The sequence below is a fragment of the Pyrus communis genome, chromosome 3 (genome assembly GCF_963583255.1).
Source record: "Pyrus communis chromosome 3, drPyrComm1.1, whole genome shotgun sequence".
In the NCBI taxonomy this organism is placed as follows: domain Eukaryota; kingdom Viridiplantae; phylum Streptophyta; class Magnoliopsida; order Rosales; family Rosaceae; genus Pyrus; species Pyrus communis.
Genome location: NC_084805.1, coordinates 28,480,549 through 28,504,814, shown reverse-complemented (window position 1 = coordinate 28,504,814; position 24,266 = coordinate 28,480,549). Strand labels below are relative to the sequence as shown.

The following is a 24,266-nucleotide window of genomic DNA, read 5'->3' as shown; positions in this document are numbered from 1 at the left end:
TAATTCACTCAATTTAAGTAGACAATTTGTAAAATTAAAATTTTAAAAGTCCTTGATGCTGCAATTGCAATTTGCAAGGAATTCAAATAAAGCAAAAGGGACTAAAAATAAAAAGGAAAAGAAAATTGAATAGTCTCTTTTACTCATTCGCTGGGCCCTAATCTCTTTGAGTGAGATGCTTTCAGTTCATGTACTTTGTTTTTCGGTAAGACTAGAAAATAGGCCCGAGCGTTGCAGCGGGACCTGAATAAATTCGACACAATCATAAATGAATAGAGGTACAAAACGCAACCGATAAGCATTTCAACAATGTTTTAGATAAAAATTTGAAGCGATAGGCCATAAAGAAAATACAAAACATAATTTTTTATGAGTTAATGATTGTTGCAGGTTCAATGTAAACATCCATGAATTGAACTTAATTTTTCGGAATGTGCATTGTTAAAAGAAGCCACTTATTTTCTTAAATATGGAAGTTGAGATTTGTCTAAAAATATTTCTGGTTCGATGAGAGAGCGTAGTCATCAACAACACATATTAAAGCATGTGCAACATAGATATATTAAATAAACGCGATTTTCATACATGGGAAAAGGCATAAATTGAAACATGTGCAACATAGATATATTAAATAAACACGAAAACAACCATTAATACACCTGTAAGCAAGAAACTACTCACGGTGCCCTTGGTGCAGATAGACCAACAACCAAAGCGTTTTGAGCTCCTCCCATCTGCGTTTCCTTAGAATCTTCATGAGACACATTGATATTACAACCAACAAAATAGCTTAAGCATGTTACAGTGGCAATATAGAATGCCCAGATAGACTTAACTTCCACAAAGCAATAAGCTATAACTTCCCTACTTCTAATTGCTTATTAGAAATTTCAATTAGAACAAATAATACCTATGAGGGCAAGGGCATCAGAAGGTCATTCAGAACCACTTCCTGGTGCACCAGACTCAGCCCATCGAGGTGGGTTTTGGCTAGCCATGGGTTGAATTCCTACATAGTGCATGCTTATCTAATAATTCAAATCAAATTTTTCATTCCAACATAACATTCTTCGGATCAATAACTTCACAAAACTTATAATTCACCAAAAAAATAAACATAAAAACACTAACAATTTCAACTTTATCATCTCAGTAACCTTGTGGTTCATTCGAAGTCTTTTACTGCAAAGAAAAAACAAAGAGTGAGCACAATTAACGCACAAAATTTTGAACAAAAAAACCAACATTCAACTCAATAATTTCACAAAGCTTATAATTCACAAAAAACAAAAGAAAAACACTAACAATTTCAACTCAATAATTTCACTAACCTTGTGGCTCATGCGAAGTCTTTTACTGCAAGAAAAAAGAAAAAAAAAAAGAGTGAGCAACAATTAAAACACAAATTTTCAAACAAACATAAAAACCTACATTCAACTGAATAATTTCACGAACCCCAAAAATTACAGAAAGTAAAGGCAACGGCGGTACCTTTCGGGGTCGGGAGGAGGGAGTTCGCCATAGGCTGGGGAGAAGAGATCGAGAGATCGTTTGAGGGGTTTGAGACTGTGCTTCTTCCATAAACAATAAACCTAGAATTCCCCAAGTTTTCAAATAGAAATTAAACATTTACATAGCTTATATAAAAAGCCAAAATAGAAAAAATTAATCAAAAGGTTGAGAGAACTCACATCCCAAGCTTGCTCATTGCTGATATTAACACCCACCGACAGCAGCCCTTGATTTTTGGAATTCCCACGCCCAACTCCATGACCTCTGTCTCTGCCATCCCTCTTTCCCTCCCAACCATACCCATTTTTGGACCCACCCCTCAATCCCGACACCAACCCTTTATTTGAGGAGGAAAAATCAATCCAACACTCTTTTTGGCAAGCCTCACTCCTCCCTCTCCCTTCCTCTCCCTGCCAATCCACGCCCATCTCCCTTGTTGTAGCTCTGCAACTCACGTTTTCTGGCAGACCTCCCTCTCCCTTCCTCTCCATGACATTCCACACCCACTCTCCTCCCCCATTCCATAAACCCAGCCCAAGCCTTACCCCAACTCCGCCCCCCCTACTTTCTCGAAACCAACTCTCAAACCCTAGGACGCAGCACTCTCACTCTCTCGCAACCCACTTCGAGTGACACTGATGCAACAACCATCGCCCTCTCTCCCGCCGTCGCCTAACCCCAAAATCGCGCTCTTCCTCTCTCTCTGTTTCTCTTCCCAAATCGAGCATCACCCCTCAATCCCCTATCTTTCTCTCCCTCGAATCGTACACCACCTATGACTCTGTCTGCCTGCAAGCCGCATGTCTTCCTCTCACCAAATCCCTATCTCTCTCCCTCCCTCTTTCCCTCCCTCCCTCCCTCTTCTCTCTCTGCTCGCTCACTCTCTCCCGACAGCATGCTCTCACCGAGTCCCACTGCAGCTTTAGAAAGAAAGGAAATGAAAGTCTCTAACCTACCCAATCCATTCGAAACCCTACAGACTAAAATGACCATCGCACCCTGCCTTTCCACGATCATCAACACGCGGCATGAAGATCAGCGGCAGAGAAAGTCAGTGGCAGCCTCGTAAATAAAGTGAAATTTGGACCCAAACACTGTTCATTTGTACAGTGCAATTGAAAAGCCTTCTTTAGACTAAAGTAATAATAAATATTTGAGTACGAAATCAAAATGACAAAGCGAACCTGCAAGCAGATATATATGCAAGAAATAATAAAATATTAAGATTTGAGCACAAATTCAAAAGGACAAAGTGACTCTGCAGGCAGATATAAATGCAAGAAATAATAAAATATTAAGATTTGAGTACAAAATCAAAAGGACAAGGTCACTCATCTGATCATGCAAGCAGATATAAATGCAAGAAATAATAAAATATTATTTGAGTCCAAAATCAAAAGCAAGAAGTGACTCATCTGAAGGTGCAACAGAGTATAGACGATTGTGAGTAAATCCTGGACTGAGGAACGACGGCTGTTCACAATCCCCACCTTTCGCTCTCTGTTTCTCTCCCCGCATCCCGACGACCCATTCTCTTTCTCTCACAGTCACCTTCGAAGCCACCGATTGAAAGAAAGAAAGGGGAGTCTAGGGAGCTAGTGGGTGTTTAATGGATTCGAGGCTCGCCAGAGTGGCAAATCGTGATGTGGACTCAAGCCTCTCGGCCTCTGGGTTTTATGGAGAAGGGGAAGATGGTGACGGTTGAGAGAGATGGAGAGTCGGGAGGGAGAGAAAGGGTTAATAAGTTAAAATTGAAGATCCAACTTATAATAAAAATGAAGCACAGCTACAAACAATGGTAGAAATGTAAATAATGCAAAATCGAGGGCCCATTTTAGAATAGACTGGTAAAACCGTAAATATATGGAAATCTGGTCAGAGACAAAATTACCCTCCTAACCTTTATTAATTACCGGCCAACCCAGCCCATATCAGATGGGTTTCTTGCAAATAAGATGAAATCGAGTGGCATTTGTTTTACTGTAGCCATGAACAGTGTTTTACTGTAGCCATGAACAGTGCCAATTCGCCTCCAACTTTAGAATAGATAATTTGTTCGGTCCAAAGTCGAAACACATCATGGATAGACCTATAAACCCTAACTTGATTTAACCAAACCACCACGTTAGTCATGAAAAAGAGACAGTTAGAGCAGTTTCCTAAACTTTAGCTGAAATGAAGCTTTGATTCCTGAACTAAAAATTCGTAAGTATTTGTCCATGAATTTGACACACCCTGACCTAGATCGAGGCGTGACGGCTAACTCCTCGATCTAGGTCGGGGTGACTCATGCGACGGTCAGCACGCTTCGATCTAGGTCGGGGTGTGTCAAATTTGTTATAATGTGGAACAATGGTTATTGCAGTTAACTCCGTTATAACTTTTATCTATTTTTTGCCCCTTTAAACCCTTGATTTTGGATAGAAATTTTAACAGAGTTAGTCAAAATGATCATTTCTCCACAATATAACAAGTTCATGGACCAATACTCACGAATTTTTAGTTCATGCATCAAAATTTCAATTGAGCCAAAATTCAGAGATCATTGCTTCAATTTTTGGCAGAGAGATTTTATCAATCTTTTTTAGGGCTGGTGGGGGAAGCTTAAGGTTCAAGATTTTGTTCTTAGTTTTATGGTTATACTCTATCTGTTCTAAAACAGTTACGAGATAAGAGGGGCTGCCAAGGCATCCTCAAGTTTATGAATATGTTCTCCACTACTTACACACAAGAGGGGCCGCCAAGGCATCCTCCAGTTTATTCATATCTTCCTCCACTACATATACGTCCTAATACCTATTACCTAGAAAGAATTAAAGAATGACAAGATATGTCTTATAATCGGAAATATATCTGTTTGTATCTTCAATGCATCTAATGAGTACAACGAACTCAAACACAAGAGGATATATACGCCAAGAGGTGAACTTGCAAGTGTTCCACTTGTGCCTAGTTTTTGTGCCGTTCTGAAGTTTCCAACTCACACGAAAAAAAGAAAATTAAGAAGAAAAACACTTTTAGGGTTTCATTTTTCAAATAAGGCTGGCTTGACTTTGACCAGAACAAAAACAACGTCAAGCAACGGACGTGGGAACCCACTGCAGTCGAAAACTTGGAAGTTTGGCCGTCTGGTCATCTCCCCATCACCATGGCTGCATTCTGCTCTCTCCGAATTAAGCAAAAGCTTCTGAAAGCTGTGATGATTCACACGCGCCACGGGGCATGACTCTGTTCACACGTGCAAGAAATGTTACACTGTGATCGTTTGCTGTTTGGTACGAGTAGAGCCGACGAACTACTCGCTCTCTTTATATACTGTGGTCACTTTTAACAAAGACAAAGAGAAAGAATTAGGGTTTCTAACTTTTATGTGAGATTAAGAAACAGCTTCACATAATCATATCATTAGCTTATGACTCACCTCCACAAAATAAGTAGATTAATCATAAATAATTTAATTAATTAGATTTCATATAAACTTGCAGTAACTGTATCAACAGAGAGATCTTTTAGCACCCGAAAAACAAGTATACATGTCATATATCATTGTACAAATGAAGAGATACTTGAAGAAAAAAAAAATTATCTATACTTGTAGAATAGCATATGGCGTCCGTCCTGTATTTCAGATATGTTAAAAAATCTCCCATATCAACGGCCGGCATTAGGGCCCCACTAGATTGTTACTTTGTCTAAATGTCTCTTTCAATTTAAGCAATTTTCCAATCTTTATTCTCTCTTCCCTTTCCCTTTTTTTTTTTTTGGTAAAGCTCTCTTCCCTTTTCTTTTACCAAATATTTTAGCATGATCATAATATATAATTTGATAACAAAGGTATTATTAGCATAGAATATGATGCTTATGCTTACTTTTTGTTGCTGGTCTAATGTATATGTCCAAGATAGTGTCATATACGTCCAAAACAATGTCGTTGTCCTATTTAACTAAAAAGATTATCGGTAAATTTGTAGTCGTCATTTACACACCCTAACTTTTAGGCAATCTCCAACCGATCTGGTCAAAAGGTTATAGGGCTAAAAATAACTCGAAATGACACAAAAACCGTCTTCAACTGAGGGCTAGGCCAAAAGGCTTGTGAGCCCCACCGGACCCCTAAATCAAGCCAGCGGGCTGGTCATTTCCGACCAGCCCTCCAGCGCCAGAATGTCAAGCTTGATATTTTGCTAACCCTCCAGCTCAGCCCATTTGAATGCCAACGACTACCTGGCATCAACATGACACCAACTAACAACGGGTATCTAACGTTAGATTACCATTGAATTTTGAATTTTTTTTTTTTTTTCGAATGAGTTTAAAAAAAAAATTCTATTTTTTCCCTATAAATACCTACACCGTTCCTACAACATTGAAAGCTGAAGATAAGAAGTGTCACATAAATAAGAATCCTATCTAAAATTTACACAACCAATATCTTGACACATGGCACTCGAAATCCAATCAAAAAAATGATTAAGATTACATAAAGATGAGAAATCTTGAGAGTTACTCACTTTAGTGACACGTGTCACTCAAAATCCTATCCGAAAAATTATTGAGATTACATAAAGATAAGAAATCTGGAGAGTTACTCACGCGATACGTGTTACTTGAAATCCTATCCAAAAAATTATTGAGATTATATAAAGATAAGAAATCCGGAGGCTTATTTATTTGGCGACAAGTGACACTCAAGATATGTCTAAAAACCTTATTTTAATATGGTAGTTTAATTTAATTCAAATAATAAATTATGTTTGGCCTATGACCCTTTGACCCCCTCGGTTGGAGATGGTTTTTTGTCAAAATGCTATGTTTGGCCTATGGCCCTTTGGCCCCTTCGGTTGGAGATGGTACAATGTCACATCCCGGCCTGGGCCCTCACTGCATCCCGGGCTCGACTCTACCGCAGCATGATATTGTCCGCTTTGGGCCCCGACCACGCCCTCACGGTTTTGTTTCTGAAAACTCATACGAGAACTTCCCAGTGGGCTGCTTCCTCTGGTGTCATCGAATCGACCGAAATCAAGGCGTGCTGGCCATCACGCCTTGATTTCGATCGGGGTGTGTCATACAAAATATAGCCTAACACTATTTATTAAAATATAATTTCTTATAGGGCTATAAGGATAAAAGGGAACCCTTTGACCCTCATTTGGTTGGAGATGGCCTTATTTCTTCCATCTCATATGAGTTAAGATTTTGTTAATTATTGACTTTTGTAAATCTTGATCCCATTAGGTCAATCAAATAAAACTACAAATTCATTAAAAATAAATAATAAAAATTAAACAAAACAAAACAAAACAAAAAAAAAAAAAAAAAGCGTATAACTTTCTTGATAAAAGTAATATGGATTTAGATAGAAAGAAGTAACGTATGGATAAGATGGTTCCATAAAAATGTATGGATAAGATGCGGTAATGGTAACTATAATTGATGAGTGATTCGGTGAATCAGCTTCATGTTCTCCAACAGAAGGTGATTAATTATTTAATTTGGATAAAGATGAATATTAACAGATTAAAGCATTTGACAATTTGGGTATAAGAATTAATTTGTTAAGTATATATTATACATTGCAGGCTAGCTTGCATTTCCATTTGCAGTAAAATTGACAATTTTTTGCACAACCCGTTAACTTGACTCGAAACAATACAAAAATAACAGGTTTCGAGTCAATGTGTTAACGAGTCGGGTTGTTAGCGGGTCATTCGTTTAATGAATCGGATCATTATCGGGTCACCCATTTAACGAATCAGATCATTATCGGATCACTCATTAAAGATCATATAAGATAATGAATTTGACACGACAAGATTCATTAAAATAATAAATATAATACGAAAACGACACGACCATAACTAACACAACTCGTTTGTCAAGCCTTAACTTACAATAGTGCATATAACAAGTCAACATACTGACCTGGATAAGCCTAATCTCCTAAACTCTCAATGTCCAATTGTCCCTGCATTTATCTCTTTTCTTTTCCCTCCCAATGTGCATGCAATTTTCCCTATCTTTTTATAAACAAGATAAGGCAGAGAAATATGGGGTGGAGTGCTTTGAAGTCAACTTCCAGAAATACCAGACGAAAAAATTATATTTAAAGTCAACCAACATGGCACGAGATATATTGAGACTTCGTGGACCGTCACATTTATTTATTTAGTTTCAGTTTATTTTGTTATACAGTTTTAACTTGGTGAGCTGAAAGTATGGCTGATCCTAGGACGTAGAACATGGACCCAACGGACGAAAAGTTTCAGAGCATGACAAGGAGATGAGATGGCCAAGCTACCTAGCTAGCTGGTTCGTTCTAAAATCGTTGACCAATATTAGCTTAAATTGTTCATAATTAAATTAACAATTTTAATTATTGAAGATTTTGAAGACTATGCTTCTAAATTAATATATATTAATTAAAACTTAAAAAAACAAACGTTAGTTTAAATGTTCGTTCTCAACTAACAAATTTTTACTTGTTGATTTTGAAGACCTTTTTCCTGATTATATGTACATCGACTGTATGTATGTGTGTGTGTGTGTATATATATATATATATTTAAATTTCAAGATCTTTATATTGAATAGACACAAATATTAAAATTTAAATTCATCCAGCGATAATAAATAGGGGAGCATTACCACATTTGAGAGCGATGAGCAAAAATGCACCCATACATGATATTGTGAGATTGGCAACCATATTCATATTAACTTTTCGCCACATATATATCAAATATGATTTTTGGCTTTCAATACCTAAAAGGGTATGTTAGATCCCATATCGTCCAGAGGAGTGGATCATCTATGCTTTATATGTATATTCTCATCTCTACCTAGCACGAGGCCTTTTGGGAGCTCACCGGCTTCGGAGTTCATCGAAATTCTGAAATTAAGCGAGTTCGCGCAAGAGCAATCCCAGGATGGCTGATCCATTGGGAAGTTCTCGCGTGAGTTCCCAAAACAAAACCGTGAGGGCGTGGTCGGGACCTAAAGCGGACAATATCGTACTATAGTGCAATCGAGCCCGGAATGTAATGGGGGCCCGAAGATGTGACAGTGTACGTACGTGAAGTCTAAGGTTTACAAGTTGCCATTTAATTTTTATGTGAATTAATATTATTGTGTACACAGCAATACATATTCCACTCTCTCTCTCTCATCAGTTTCTTAAAAAACTGCGGCTAGATACACTGATTATTATCCTAATGATCTGTGACTAAAATACAATTTGGGATTTAAATAATATAAGATTCATACTATAATCCTATGCCAGTAGCTGTATCCTTTATATTTTATTTACCAGTAATTATCACAGCTAACTAACTAACTATATATATATATATATGATTTGTTTGTAGGGTACTACTAGGGAGACTATCTATTTAAATTATATTTTGTTAATTATATTACGTGGTTGTTGATAATTGCATTATTACTAAAGTGTTGATTAACGTGTTTATTTTCTATTTGGTGATACATCACATGATTTACGAATTTGGTTTATAAAATTAGTCTAACTAGCATTAATCTTGTAAAATAACCAACTTGTTCATATAATAAAACAGAAGAACGTGCATATTGGTGCCGTTAATTTATGCTCCAATTCTTGTTATGTGTATTATCATATAATTAGACAGATTATATATTGATTCCTGTGATCATATGGAGTCATGCATGCATGAGAATATTTTTTTCAGCGTGATTGCCACACCATTATATGTATTATTAATTGATCACTCATATGTAATGTAAAATCATTTTATATTAATTATGTCTTTTATCTTATAAATTATAAACGGTAAAATCACATAACGGTATGGCCAGAAAACTAACAAGGTTATTACAAAATATGCCACACAAGGAGTCCTTGAAAGTTGAAAGCATGCATGCATGGATGAAGTTGTGGACATTTATTGATCGAAGATTGGAAGTCCAAACCCTAACTAGTATGCTGTCTCCTCCATGCCATTTGACTACAAGATGGAACTATCAACACAGCCAGCACGAGAATTGAAAATTAGTTGCACCCAAAGCCACTTAATTTTTTTTAACTTCCTTTTAGGTCGAAGACACCATAGGCAAGTAGCAAGTAGAGACTTAGCATGTAATTAAGACCAAATTATTTGAGGTTAATAACGTGATTAGAATCAGAACTGGATAACTTGAGTAATCCTACTTCCCCTTTCCCAAGAACAATTGTAAGATAATTTTGTTGCAGGGATGGAAACCCCATGATTTAATTAAGTCAAGGGAATTACAAAGACATGATTTAAACACAAATTTTTATAATGTTTAATTGTATATAGAGATAGAAAGACATAGATAGAGACATGCAGACAATGCTAATTCCAGAGGACTCCAAAAACAAATCATAATTGTCAGGAAGATTTTTATTTTTATTTTATATATATTATGATATGATATGATATGATATGATGAATAATCAGGCACCAACTAGTCGACAGAAAAGGACCTAGGCCTCTTCTTGATATTTGCATTTTCACATGGTATGTGGGTTATTGGTGGGTCTCTGCTCAAGGTATGTTATAATTAAGACTAATCATATACACATATGCTTCAGCATTAGAGTCTTAGACTGATACTAGACGATCTGTTACCCACAAATATTTGCAGGACCAGCAAGTTAAGCTTTAATGTTATTACGAATTTAGATCCTCTTTGCATCTCTCGGTTTGGAGCCAACGCACCAGAGAATTCGGGTTATTTGAGATAGCGAGAGAAAAAGATCCGAGTTGTTCAAGGGTTTGATTTTGTGTGAGGTGGGTCAATGAGATGGGCGAATGAGACCCGCATGATTTAGATTGAGTGGTTCAGATTCTTTGATTTATGAACTCCAGACACAGAGATCCTGAGAGAATCTGAATTATGTTATTACAATACTCGACGTCAGTAGATATTTTGTGTATTAGTTTCGATGAATATATATTGTAAAAATTATTGTATGCGCAACGATTTTTTTTTTATAGGATTTAAATGTAATTACAAATTGTAACATAATGATGATGTGGAAGTCATTCCTACTACAAAACGTACTTTCAAGGTTTTTTTAAACGTAATAAAAAACTACAATATAATTTTTTTTTTTTTTTAAACAACCATACAATTTAAATGGTTAAAAAGAATTTTTAATCAGTACTGAAACAATCTCAAACGAGTCCTAAACATGACTACCATCTTACGTTTCCACATTTCTTTAATATAAAATTCCGATCGTCTTCTCCAAAGCAAGATATTACTTTAATCCCCCATTAGATTCAATCATCCATTTTCAACTTTGGGCATTGGGCTTACGACTTGTGTGTTTTCACTTTGGGCTCGTCCACATCAATCTTTGTTTGCTTTTATTATTTACGACGGAAAAAGACATTACCATGGTGAGCTTTGCATGCAGTTGCAAAGGCGAAGTCGAGAGTTTTAGTCTAGAAGAGACTCAAATGTCTTAATACGAAACCCTCTTTTGATTTTATAAAAATTATTTTGCTGTGTGGTGATCAACCAGCTACTGTTATATTATTTTTGTCAAAACCAATCATTGTCATTTGGGTCTAGTATAATGTCGTCCTCGTTATTTTCTTCTTTAAACTTAAACCCCAAGCCTCTTTAATTTTCTTCCTCTTTTCTTCCACTGATCTCTAGACCAGAGTCATCCTCAGAGCTCACAAGCAACATATTGCCTAAACTCCATAGGAGCCACCAATCTCAAATCAAATTCAACAAAAACAAAATAATAATAATAATAATAATAATAATAATAATAATAATAAAAAAATTAAAGTTAAAACATCTAAATGAGATCCTAAGCCCATGGAAAAACCTTAAAAATCATAAGTATAAACTATTTTTTTTTTTGCGTTAAAAAAAATTGAAGATGGGTTTGGGATCATCCTGATACCTTCATGGCTCCGCTAATGTGCATTTGATATAAATATATTTTAATGCAAGCAATATTGGCCAAGGAAATAATTCAAATACAACATTTTAATTGTATGAGTGAATGCTATCAATTAACTGAATGATAAAGCACTTTCACGCTAAAAACAAATGAAGGACCAACGATTAGAACACCTAGATATCAAGAATTTATTACACTCTGCATAATTAACAACACCATATGGAAATAAAGCATCAAGAAAGGAAGATTGAAACTACAAAATCGAATTTCATCTCATCGACAGGAATATGATTTCCATAAAACAAACTGTCAAGAACAAGAGAAACTTAGATCGTCCACATGTCCTCATCATCAAGTTGGGTTACTAGTTGTCCAAGTCCATGTACCCTACTGCCTTATTTCCTAATACACAAACCCCTTTATGTCCTACAAATTATTAACCATTTTCCCCACCAAAACTCTATAAATCACTTTAAGTACAGATGCTTTGGGAAAGAGTAATGCTAAATAGACTAAATTTGTAGATTAAATTCGCAGATCAAATGATATGTCATAAATATAAAATAAACACGTTAATCAACACTTAAGTAATAATCCAATCATCAACTTCCACATCATTTAGTTTACAAAATTCAGTCTACATATTTCGTCTTCCTAACATTACCGCGTAAATCTCATTTATGATTAACTCTATTCCATTTTGATTTCATTTATTGGCTGGGTTGATTACTCAAGAAATAGAATCGCTTTTTAATTAAAGCTTCAAGTTCTTAAAATATAAAGCTTAAAACCTAAAATCTAAGGCTTAAAGATTCTAAGCTAGAATTCAAAAGTTTAAACTTTGAATGGCAACTCTACATCCTAAAACAATCAACTACGTCAACAAATGAGATCAAAATTGAGTAAAATTACAGTTAAATAGACGTCTCGTTTAAAAACGCACGTCTTTGACAAGAAATTTGCAGAAGAGACAATGGCATACATAGGACAAGCAAATACAGCAGGAAACTTCATCAATCACTGTCTTTTGTGTCCACAGTCACAGAGTGTAGATGAAGTAGACCATGGTTTGCCTCTACTCCTCACATGCCCCTTTGGGAGTTCATGGCTTTCCCATGTGCTCCTTCCTAATAATACACAATCCCACTTAAATTAATTGCAATTGCATTCTCTTCTATCATTCATTCTCTGCCACAATACTGCCACTACATGCAACACACAATGCCTGAGTATCTTAAACAAATATATTATTGTAGCAAAGTTGGACGTGGTTGAGTTGGTTAGGGCAGAGTCGAATCTCTATTTCCGTAATTTACATTAGATTAGAATATCGCTCGTATCAAAAAGTAGTATCGGCTCTGGTTGAGCTCTAGTTATGCATACAATCTTGACAAGAAGATGTTGTGATTCGTGAAAGTGGATCTAATAAAGATGAAAATTGGAGTTCTAACTTGAGCTTGACAAACAAGTAAAAACTTGGAAAACCCTTTTTATGCAGATATACAAGTTCTACAAAAATCAAATCAAATCAAATTATAAAGACAGAAACCCCACATTTGATTCAAGAGTTAATGCCAGATTCCACTCAACATGCTACGAAATCTGTTTGTGGATAGCTTCTTCACAAGCGTCTTGGCATCTGAAACTTCATCTTCTGCTAGTTTTTCGATGTTTTTCAAGTAACCCGAATGCGCAATCTTCCTCCTCCCGCTGTTGCAGCTCGTCAGCGACATCAAAATGGAGAACAAGAGCTTTTTGTTGCCCGAATTCACTTGCTTCGGATCGAACCGCTGCAAGAGGAGGCACATGTTGCGATCATCCTGCACGAATCGTTTTCTGTTTTTCGGGACTCTGACCATGTTCGACAGCGCTTCAGCCGCCATTTCTCGAACCTCAAACGACTTGGAATCAAGAAACTTAACCAGCTCCGTCATGAAGTTTGCATCCCCCATTGCTTTCTTGGCCTCCTCTGATTTCCCACACATTCTAATCGACACTTTTAGCGCCAGTTCTTGAATGGAAACCTCCCCATGTTGGAGAAAGAACATGAGCTGATCAACAAAACCGTACTTGATCAGAAGACTAATCGAATTTGCATTGCGAAAACACAAATTCTCTATTGCCCTCATTGCTGTCTCCCTCACTTTACAAGAACAAGCCACTGATCGGCTAGCCAAAACGCGAACCAACGCTTGAATTCCGCCCTCTTTCGACACCATAACTCGAATTGCCTCATCCCCAGAAGCAATGTTTTGCAGAAACTCAATCGAATTGATCTGCAAGACTTCGTCTTTCGACCTTGCGAGCCCGATAAACGTCGAAATAACACCTTCTTCGACCATGAATCTCTTGATTTCTTCAATGCCAACGAGATTTTTTAGTGCCCCGCAAGCAGGACCAACCAACTCTGCTCTGATTTCGCTGCCATCGCCGCCGGAACATAACTTAAGCAGAGCTGTGACTCCGCCGTGAGCTGAAATAGACCACCCATTATCCGAATTTTCGGTTAATCTCTGCAAGCTCTTTGCAGCTTCTTCTTTCCCAACCACACTCCCACATTCCAAAACCCGAATCAACGGCGCGATAATCCCGGCTCCGATCAGAACAACCTTGTACGAACCAAACCCAGAAATCACAGAAACAATCTTTGCAGACAACTCCTGGATTCGAACATCGTGCGAAAAATCAAGAAAACTAGCCAAAACATACACAATCTCGCCATGTTCAACGACGACTTTAACATACTTGTCGTCTTCCACCAAAGCCTCGTGCAGATTAAGCAACGCCTGGCGTTTCATCTCTGCGTCGCCAATCTTCATCCTCGTCATCAAGTCTCTGACGTAGAACCTCATGTCGTCTCTGCAAGCTCCGTTTCCGGGCCTCGAAACGACGATCGCGAACCTCCGTGTCAAAACGCCGGCGTTGTAAATGTCCGAGAGGTTTCTTGCGTGAAGATCGAGTCTTGCTGAGAGAATGTCCAAGTCGCTCTGCATCAGAAGCTTCCCGCTGTACGAAAGATCGACGCAGCGACGCGCGAGGTCGTGGCACTCGTTCACCGTCTGACATATGCCCGACACAATGCCCGAGAGAATCGCGTTTTCGCTGGCCTCGCAGTTTTCTACGGCCTCTAGGCCGGAGCTCAAATCTTCGAGCTTGGTCCTTATCGTTTTCCATTTCGCCGAAAATATTTTGATGGAATAAGAGAGTGAAATCAGAGATGTAATGGACTCGATGGTTCGCCGGAGACTTGATTGGCCGGAGGAAGATTCCGACGAGGTTTGGCTCTGCTCTGTTTCTTTGGCTCCCTGCTTCTCTTCTTTCCCCATAGTTGCTCTCATTGGTTTTGGAACCAACGCATTTGAAAATAGCGAAGTGGGTCGGATTCTGGATGGATGGGTAGGAATATTCCGGCGATTTTGATCGGAATTCGAAACGGAATGGAATCTAGTTGACCATCTTATCTTGAACAGAGAGAGAGAGGCTCTGACTTCTCCCGTCTTTCTCCTGGTTCTACGCTTATCCTTGGTTTGGCAGCTGATCCACTGAATTGGACTTTAGTACGAAATTACATGACTGACCTTTTGGGCTGGCGTGTGGTAGTGAAATACGAATGGGGGATTCAAGAGGGGTAATTTTGTAATTATATTCGGTATCAGAAAATCTGTTGGAGTCGGAGCTTTTTTATAGGAGGTGATACTTTTATGTTTGTATTCTGTAATCATTGTATTTTGTATAAAATAAAGAAAATTTTCAACGTGATGGAAACACGGCTCGATACATGTATTATTGTAATTTTTTTTATAATTTTTTATTAAGTGTACTATTACATTTTGTACTGAATCATGTTCTCGACACACTAAAAAATCTCTCGTATAAAATAGTATATTCTAGTTGTATATAATCTGCACAATTTAAATATGTTTTTGGGGACTAGTCACCCACTATTGGTGGTAAAAACTTTAAAGCAATGCCTAATTATGTATGTATGGATTTTTTAATTATATATTCTAGAAAACTTTATAGAAGAAGAATTTAAATAGTACCGAAGGTGTAACCAATTAACCATCATCACTCACAACACTCAATTATCAAAATTGCTCTTTTATCATCAAATAATTGGAGCAACTTTGAATATTTTGTGGCTGATTCATGGAACTGCAAGGACCTATCATGTTCTTCCTATAGTTTAACCGTAAAGAGTTGGTATATGCGTTTTTTTGTGAGCTAAAAAATCTTTTAATTCATTCAGGTGCAATTTTAAATAAATCATAAGTTGTTTCAGACGTTCGCAACTCACTTGTATCGAGAAAAGAGAAAAAATAAGAAAAAGAGCATGAGCATTCCATATGCAAACACAAAGAAGAATATATAAAGGAAATGAATACAAAATGTGAAGTCCAAGACTTTGACATGATATGGCATCAATGCTTTAACAAAAAATTCATCTTTTTGTTATGGAAAGAAAAAAAAAAAGAAAAAAGAAAAGTGAATGTTTGCGTTGAGTTCACGAGTAGAAGTGTTATGCTAAGAAATTTCCATGCTCGGACCGACATCAACTTCTAGCTTTTAGGCTTTCTATCAACTGTTTTTAACTAGTAATGGAGACAAATTAAGCTGTATATTAACACTTTAGTGAGAAATTTAACTCGAGTTCTTATAGACCACCGCTAAAATAACAAGAATCTTATATGGTGACGATATACCGTCATAATCAGTGGCGAAATCACGCTTTTCAAATAATAGAGTCATGATGTCGATCAAACAAATTTAATAGGACCGTTTCGTTGAACATCTGACAGGAAAATGTCGATTATTGCTAACATTTGTTGAAAACTTATGCCAATATATCTCAACAACTACTATGATATGTAGATGCTTGTCAAATGTGACTACATTTTCCCATAGAGTAATGTTGAAGACTGCCAAAGCTTGTCAATTGAGACATTTCATCTAGCATTTGATGCGCACAATAGAATCACAGACAAGACGAGAGAAAAGAAAGACATGGATGATTAAAAAAAAAAAATAGAAGAAGTAAGAGGAGAAGGTTGCAACATAGTTTACACTAACTGTTCATAGAGTCAACACAACACACATACAAAGAGACATAGGATTGGACAACTAATGACCCTATGTTGACTCCGGAACTGACGACAATATGTTAGTTTAATTGTTATAATACGGATGAACGGCATACTGATTTGTCACTATATAACATACACCTATAATATATTATTAATAAATAGATACACAACAAAGAGCATCATTACCCATTTCTTAAAGAGTAGCATAAAATTTCCCTTTCATAGTTCATATCCTGCAAAAGAAAAAAATTACACCCGATCATTAACTAGCATGAAGAAACACAAGACCAAATAAGTGTAGTATTAACTCGCTGTATCAAGAAAAAAGAGGAAAAAGGAACTCGGTTTATGAAAGTCCAAACTTTGACATAATATGGCATCAACAAAAATTCATCTTTTTGTTATGGAAAGAAAAATGAAAAAAGAAAAGTGAATGTTTGCGTTCAGTTCACGAGTAGGAGAAGTGTTATGCTAAGAAATTTCCGTGCTCGGACTCTTTTCAACTTCTAGCTTTTAGCTTTTACCAACTTTTTTTAACTAGTATATAATGGAGACAAATTAAGCGGTCTATTAATACTTTAGGGAGAAATTTAACTCGAGCTCTTATAGACCACTCTTGAAATAACAAGATTCTCTTACGATGATGATATTTTATCGTCATAATATCTAAGTTCTAACTTCTATTGTTATGATACGGATGAACAACAAAGTTAGCTGATTTGTCATTATATACATATACCTGTAATATATTATTAATAAATAAATTCACATATTGTAATATCATTAATATTACGTAACAATCTGACAATTATACTATAAACCTTCCGAACAGTTGATTAGGTGAAAAGGAGAAAAAAAGGGTAGCTTTCAAAAGTTCAAAACTCGAAGCATGGGGATGAGATGACAAATCCGCCACCCCACCATGTGAAGCCCTTTGTTGGATGCCTTGAGCTAGCCGTCTCCTTTTGATCAGACAGGAAGTGGAGTTCCTATACAAACTTTGAAAAGAAAGATGCTTCTATTCAATCCAATATATTACCCTTTTGCACTGAAAAATAACGAGAGGAGCTTACAAAAAAAGCCAAAAGCTGCTTTTTCAAAGAGAATGCCAAGGGAAAATCGTGAAAGGTTTTGAGCATCCTTACATAATATTATGGGATAAGATTTTTCGTAGCGTATCGTTTATTATTGTTCATGGAAAAGTAGGAGACCTATTTATCTCCGTGAAATGATGATGATTTCGAAATTTAAACTCATTTAATGATGATAAATAAGTTAGTAGTATCACCATTACTTGATGATAGCTAGTGAGCAAAAATGCACTCGTTCCATTACTAAAATCCTAGAAAGTTGACAAGTGAGGAAAACAAAAAAAATCAATGACCCATGATGTGGTTAGGTGTCTAAGTACATGACAATACTAGTCACGGATTATTCTATGTTATTTTGTCATGATACTGACCATGATTATTTGCAACAAGAGTTTAAGAATATGATTTGGTTTTAATTAATCATGGTTCTTTGTTTGATCAAATTGTTTTATGTGGGGGTAATTATGTAGGCGTAAACCCTTTGTTTGGGTTCTCCAGTCCTTTGAACATTCTATAATTCTTAGGCCACCATGCTTCCCCGTTGAATATATCAAAAAATGAGCAATACTCAATGGCAGATTTTGGCCCTGCAGCATAATTGAATCTGCACATGGTCATCACAACTTAAGCCACACTGCCAGGGACCCCATACGTTACACCACATTCCAATTCCCATTCCTCTCTACCAAGTATGCTACTAGCTTATTTTTGTTCATTGTTTATCTACGTCGAGAATATTTTTCTTAGCAGTTGAGGAGGAATGATTCAGACTTGAGACTCTTTTGTCACTAGGAGAGAAATACAACTAAATCAAAAGTTACAACTTGTTTTATCAACTAGCTTACATAGTAAGCACTTCTATGTTTTGTTTTCTTTGAATGCTTTTGTCAGAAACATGTTGAAATAAGTATCTAGCAAATGCTTCTTGAAGAAACATCCAACAAGTGATTCTCCACAAAACGTTTCCATGACCTAGAAGTAATTTTAACTACTTTTGTCAAATGCAGTAAAAAAACTTTATAGTTGTTAAGAAACACTTTTAGCTCGATCAAAATCAATTCCAAACACGGTCTTAACATAACGTAACCCTATTATGTACGTGGGGTTGTGTTATGTAGCTCCTAGATAGAGGGTACGTTATGCTATATAACTATATATGTTGGTTGTTTAATGGTGGTAAAGTGTAGGTACGTAGAAATGCCATTTGGATTGCACAAGCTCGAAAGTGATAGCTTTGCGTTGTTGGGACACCTTTGAGTATGAAACAAGTGAAACTCAATACAGCTAGCTAGTAGCACAGTCAAAATATATACCTTAACTTTGAAGAGAAAAGTACATAAAAACAATCTTTCGTTTTCATTAAGATCTCATCGATCTACTCCATCGCTATGCTGGTGATCGATCAAATAGCTAGCTAGCTAGCTTAGATGACTCTCCTAAGACAAAAACACATTGCCTTGATTAAGTTAAACCGATTTGGTGATGGTCAACCCTAATTCCGCAAACCCTAATTCCCATAGGAAACAAATGTGTTCCACAAAACCCTAAAGATCTTCTTGCATCCAAAGCACTCGGAAGTTAATCCTAATTAGGGTATAAAATGCATGGAACTGATCGACTCGAAAATGTTTACGTGGAAGAACTGTACTAGTCAAGTCTTTAATGTTAGAACCTGCTCTACATCTTTCACAATTGCACAGAGAGAGAGTAACAGAAGAACAATACAAACAATACAATTTCATTAACCGTCTTTTCTTCTCTTACAATGTACTATTTATACTAATACTCAACTCTAACTGTCACCACAAGATGATGCCCCGTTAAGGTAGCCCTTTCCAGGTCGCCCCCTCCGCCGCGTCAAAAACCTAGACTCTGATACCAATGTTAGAACCTGCTTTACATCTTCCACAATTGCACACAGAGAGAGTAACAGAAGAACAATACAAACAATACAATTTCATTAACTGCCTTTTCTTCTCTTACAATGTACTATTTATACTAATACTCAACTCTAACTGTCACCACAAAATGATGCCATCTGGCATCCTAACATTTAAACATGTTGGTGTTAGGTATTAATCGCACCTCTTTCGTTTTCTTGAAAAATAGCCATATATAATGACGTTTTCATCTACATCTTACGTTCCAAGAAAATGATGCGACTTAAGAGTTCATGCATGGGACCAGCATTGGCTAAAAGATTCATATAATATAATACGAGAATATATTTTACATAACTTTTTACACATGTTTTTGTGGAACTCACTCTGTAATGTATTTTAATGATCCTAATCATCTATCTTTTAAAACATCATTCATAAATCATCTTTACAAAAAAATTAGACAAATCCAAAACCATTAAGACATTCATTTGTAGCGAAGAAAATAGACGAACACAGTTCTACAAAGAAACCTAAACCCTAAATCCAACAGTTAAATGGTTTCAAATTTAAGTGATTTTGGTAGACATGATCTTTTGAAGGAAGATCTTAAAGATAGGTAATTTAGAACGTTGAAATACATTACATAGTGAGTTCCAAAAATTGTGTGAGAAAATTGATACCACGAATCCACTATATATATATATATATATGGTTACAATTATTAGTTCAATTTTTGAAAGGGACTGCACACCAGAAACCTGCATAATTACACAAAAGTTCAACTTTAACAGAAGTATAAAATTCATTTTTACAGAAGCAATATATGAACTTCATTTGTGTGTATTTTGTATGCATCTAGTCTACTCTTTGTGCTAAGTATAATATTCAAGACATGATCACAACAATAGACCTCTTACCAAACCACACAGACCATCTCTAAGTTATTATAATTAGCTTTTGTGATGAATTCCTAGTCATGAGATTGCCCACAAAATCTAATTATGCCACTGTTAATTATCAAACAATCTGATTAGCTTCCAAACTTTCCAATAAAACACTAAATCGACTTTTGGGTCCGAACTCATTAGGGACAAATGATCTTCACGACTACAGATTCTTACCAATTCTAAATTATTGTTTTGTCTATGTTTATCTCTTTAATCACGTGAAATCAAGTACTGAGAAATATGTATAGTTAGAGTTTTGAAACTAACAACATATCTGCATAAAGTAGCTGCGCATCTAAAACCCCAGTTACATCATATGCCTTAATGGATAATTAAAGGCTCAAGCCTTGCTATATATTCACTTTTGGAGGACAGAACCCTGGACGTATCATAATCTTGACTCATTTCCGCTCAAATCTAGAACTTATCATAAACTTAACTCATTTCCGCTCAAATTTAGTTATATTTTTCAGGCTGACACTTCTCCAAGGGCCAAATGTTTCTTCAATAAAGTGCACATAGAGGTCTTCAATCCATAATGGGTGTGACAATCATTAACAGGCACATATTAAGTTTCTGACAACAAAGTTAAGAAAAGTTAAGTTTATAAGTACGTATCAATCAATGATTGGGACAACATAGAAAGGCCACACTCATTTTGAGTGCATAATAAGACAAGCAATATTTCTCTTTTTATTGATTTAATTTGCAGTATTTTTCTCATCAACCTTGATCAATGACAAGCTACAAGTTCTTGGATCAACGAAAAAGGTTAAAAAAAACACAACTGACTATGAAACTCACAACAGCATCCTGAAATTCAAAGGAAGCATCTACTTATACAACCACAAACGTCCTGCTTCTTCGAGATAATGTGGACCCCCAATTGAAAACTGCCCCTCGCTACCGCAGCCATTGATCGAACAAGATGCGAGATCGTGTACACAAGCAATGCATCTTCCATGACCCATCATCCATGACACAATCAGCTTGTCTGTTTTCTGACCACCTTGCTCTAATCCTTTGCATTATTCTTTGGTAATCACACACAGCATGGAGACTACCACATAGAGATGTGAAGTTCCCATTCGATATAATTCACTTCACTACAGCCTATGCCTGCAATCTAAATTGCCTTATCCGCTAGCTTTTTCGCTATTTCCCAACAGCAGCGGCAACTCCAGGCAGGATTTTTTGGAGCCATGTTGGAAGGCAAAGCCGTCATCAATGAGACTGATATGCTTCAAGCAATGCAGCAAGACGCTCTCCATTTAGCTGCAAAGGCTCTCGATAACTTCGATGTCACTGAACCCACTGAAATTGCTCAATTCATAAAGAAGGTCACCCCTCCTTTTCCTGGATTATCCTCAGCATTGAATCCTCGCTAAATGATTTGAAATTCAAGTGTTTGTTTTTGCCTTCTTTGCTTGTTTCAATGCAGGAATTCGATGAGACATACGGGCTGGGGTGGCAATGCATCGTAGGAACAGATTTTGGTTCGTTTGTGACACACAGCCAAGGCTGCTTCATCTATTTCTTCATCGGAAGCCTTGCATTCTTGCTTTTCAGGGGAACGGCTAACCTCGCTGTGGAAGCAGATAAGATCCTGCCACTGGAGGTTGTGGAGGCATAAGCTCTGCTTCATAAACCTTGACTTCCTTTTTGCTCTCCTCAAATTTGTATATCAAGAAAATAAATAAATAAACAAACGAATTCCAAGTTCTGTAATTTCTGGCCCTTCGTTCTGTCGACCTTCCATTTCATTAAGCTGAATGAAAGTGAAAATTTCATATCCAATATCTTTATCAAATGTCCTCTGCAGCTTGAGGCTGTATGAATAATATTTTTCTTAGGTCAGAGGCAGGGCTTCACGAAATAGCTTCACCCGCGATCAGGATAGTTGAAGACCATGCACCCCGATGCTTACAGATTCAAAGATAAGTAACTTGGCGATCCATTCATTTGCTTGTGCGCAAACCTATCCCATGGTAAATTAGGAAAAAGGTTGCATGTGTGACCATGAGTTTGTGCGTGTGTGTGTGCGTATGCGTGTGAGAGAGAGAGAGTACCATGTTCTCCGTAAGCTTCAAGGCATTAGCAGAATAGGTTTGAATCTTCAGAAAGTGAGAACAAAAGGCGGGGCATCCCTTCTTGGCCCAGCAACAGAACGGTAAACATAAACTTTATCAGCCACACGGTCATCATCCCCTTCATCCTTTATTACCTCAACATTCAATCTCGGCATCTGACTTGCCAATAACCGGCAGGCGTTTATTGTCACCTTGCAGGCTGACATCCAAAGTGATCTCATGGATTCTTACTTCTATATATCTGAGAGAAAAACTTCATTCCCAAACGGGCAGTCCCTTATCTCAAGTTTCTTGAGCTTTGGACAACCTTTCAGCACACACTGCATCCCCAAATCACTTTTTCCAGCGAAAGCTACTGAAAGCTTTTCCAAATTCTTAGCATACATCCCAATGTATTCGAAGGCATGGTCAGTCAATAAACCTGACACTGAAAGCCGTTGGAGTTTAGTGCAATTCTTCACAACTGCACCAAAAGCCTCATCCATAGGCTCGTTCGTTATGAAATCTGGTTGCCCCGGGATCATTCTGCAGAGACGAAAGTGGGTGATGTCCGGGCAATTTTGTGAAACGGTTGACACAGCGGCATTAGTCATCTGCCAACAGAAGTAGAGGATATAACGGAGTTTTCTGCAGCCATGAGACATGGCAACAAACCCAGATTCAGTCACCCCACGGATAATACCATCACCGTCAGGATCAGAAGGGAAAACACGGAGTTCCTCAAGCAAAGGACAGTTAGATCCAACAGCCTTCAACCCTTGGTCTTCCACTGTGTCCAGTACCTGTGATAAAAATTTGATATCAAGAGTTAGCACCTAAGGATTTCAACGGTGCCCAACTCTCCGATTTCAACATTCGTAGTCTTGTACATGAAGTATTTGCAATGTTCAGAAAAATAAACAAGTTAACTAAAGCGGGTTCGAGTTATCATGTCTTCCGCGTGATCAATGAATAATGATTTTAATTTTCCAACTATAAACCATGTCTTTTCTTCTCATGTATCGATAAACTTTCACAAAATGAAGAATTGGAGACAAAGAAAGATGTGGTAAATTTACCCAAAGGCGCCGGAGACGTGGGCAATAAGCAACAAGCTCAGCAAGGTCCCAACTTTGCAAAGCAGCAGCATAACTCAAATTCAAGAAAGTAAGATTTGTAGTACATGCAGGATATGTTAAGAATCAATGTCAATTGTAGGTGGATGTTGTAGGTGAAGTAAGTGTGTGAGGTTGGTGAAGTAAGTGGAGGTTGTAGGTGAAGTAGGTGGATGTTGTAGGTGAAGTAAGTGTGTGGTGTAGCTTTCATTTGGTTTGCTATAAATACCCAAGTCCTCAAGCATTGTATGAATCAATGTCAATTGTAGGTGGATGTTGTAGGTGAAGTAAGTGTGTGAGGTTGGTGAAGTAAGTGTGTGAGGTTGGTGAAGTAAGTGGAGGTTGTAGGTGAAGTAGGTGGATGTTGTAGGTGAAGTAAGTGTGTGGTGTAGCTTTCATTTGGTTTGCTATAAATACCCAAGTCCTCAAGCATTGTATATCATCCAAGGAAAAACAAAGCCTAGAGCTAAATAAGAAAAGCTTTGCTAATTAGTTTGTTTTGTGAGCTTTCTTTAAGAGTGTGCTCTATTTTTCTTCTTCTTGGGATCATTAGAGTTATCTTGGATACTCTTCTTATTCAACAATTGGTATAAGAGCCAAGTCGGTCAGGGATCGTTCTTGGTAAAGCATTGGTTGTAAAGTC

General features: G+C 37.0%; 3 protein-coding genes across 3 annotated transcripts in view; 1 reads left to right on the top strand and 2 right to left on the bottom strand.

Annotated features, from left to right (window-relative positions):
* Nucleotides 1-12,885: 12,885 nt before the first annotated feature.
* LOC137728903 (vacuolar protein 8-like) lies at nt 12,886-15,059 on the bottom strand. Its single transcript, XM_068467699.1, has one exon. The coding sequence runs from the start codon at nt 14,770-14,772 to the stop codon at nt 13,003-13,005; it is 1,770 nt and encodes a 589-aa protein (XP_068323800.1). The 5' UTR covers nt 14,773-15,059; the 3' UTR covers nt 12,886-13,002.
* A 6,355-nt stretch (nt 15,060-21,414) lies between these two features.
* Nucleotides 21,415-22,176, top strand: LOC137729696 (dynein light chain 1, cytoplasmic-like). Its single transcript, XM_068468704.1, has 2 exons — nt 21,415-21,779; nt 21,881-22,176. Exons 1-2 carry the CDS (start codon nt 21,642-21,644, stop codon nt 22,070-22,072), a joined length of 330 nt encoding a protein of 109 aa, XP_068324805.1. The 5' UTR covers nt 21,415-21,641; the 3' UTR covers nt 22,073-22,176.
* A 211-nt stretch (nt 22,177-22,387) lies between these two features.
* The window catches only part of LOC137728575 (protein TRANSPORT INHIBITOR RESPONSE 1-like), an 8,057-nt gene continuing 6,178 nt past the window's right edge, over nt 22,388-24,266 (bottom strand). The window contains 2 exon segments of the mRNA XM_068467324.1: nt 22,388-23,311; nt 23,588-23,687. Of these exon segments, the coding sequence (XP_068323425.1) occupies nt 22,556-23,311; nt 23,588-23,687 (856 nt within the window). The 3' untranslated portion in view covers nt 22,388-22,555.

What these genes read in the sequence shown, in the direction of transcription:
- LOC137728903 (XM_068467699.1), bottom strand. Translation starts at nt 14,772, where the DNA reads ATGAGAGCAACTATGGGGAAAGAAGAGAAGCAGGGAGCCAAAGAAACA.
- LOC137729696 (XM_068468704.1), top strand. Translation starts at nt 21,642, where the DNA reads ATGTTGGAAGGCAAAGCCGTCATCAATGAGACTGATATGCTTCAAGCA. An exon ending in TTGCTCAATTCATAAAGAAG is followed by an intron (nt 21,780 to 21,880) that starts GTCACCCCTCCT and finishes GTTTCAATGCAG; the next exon opens with GAATTCGATGAGACATACGG.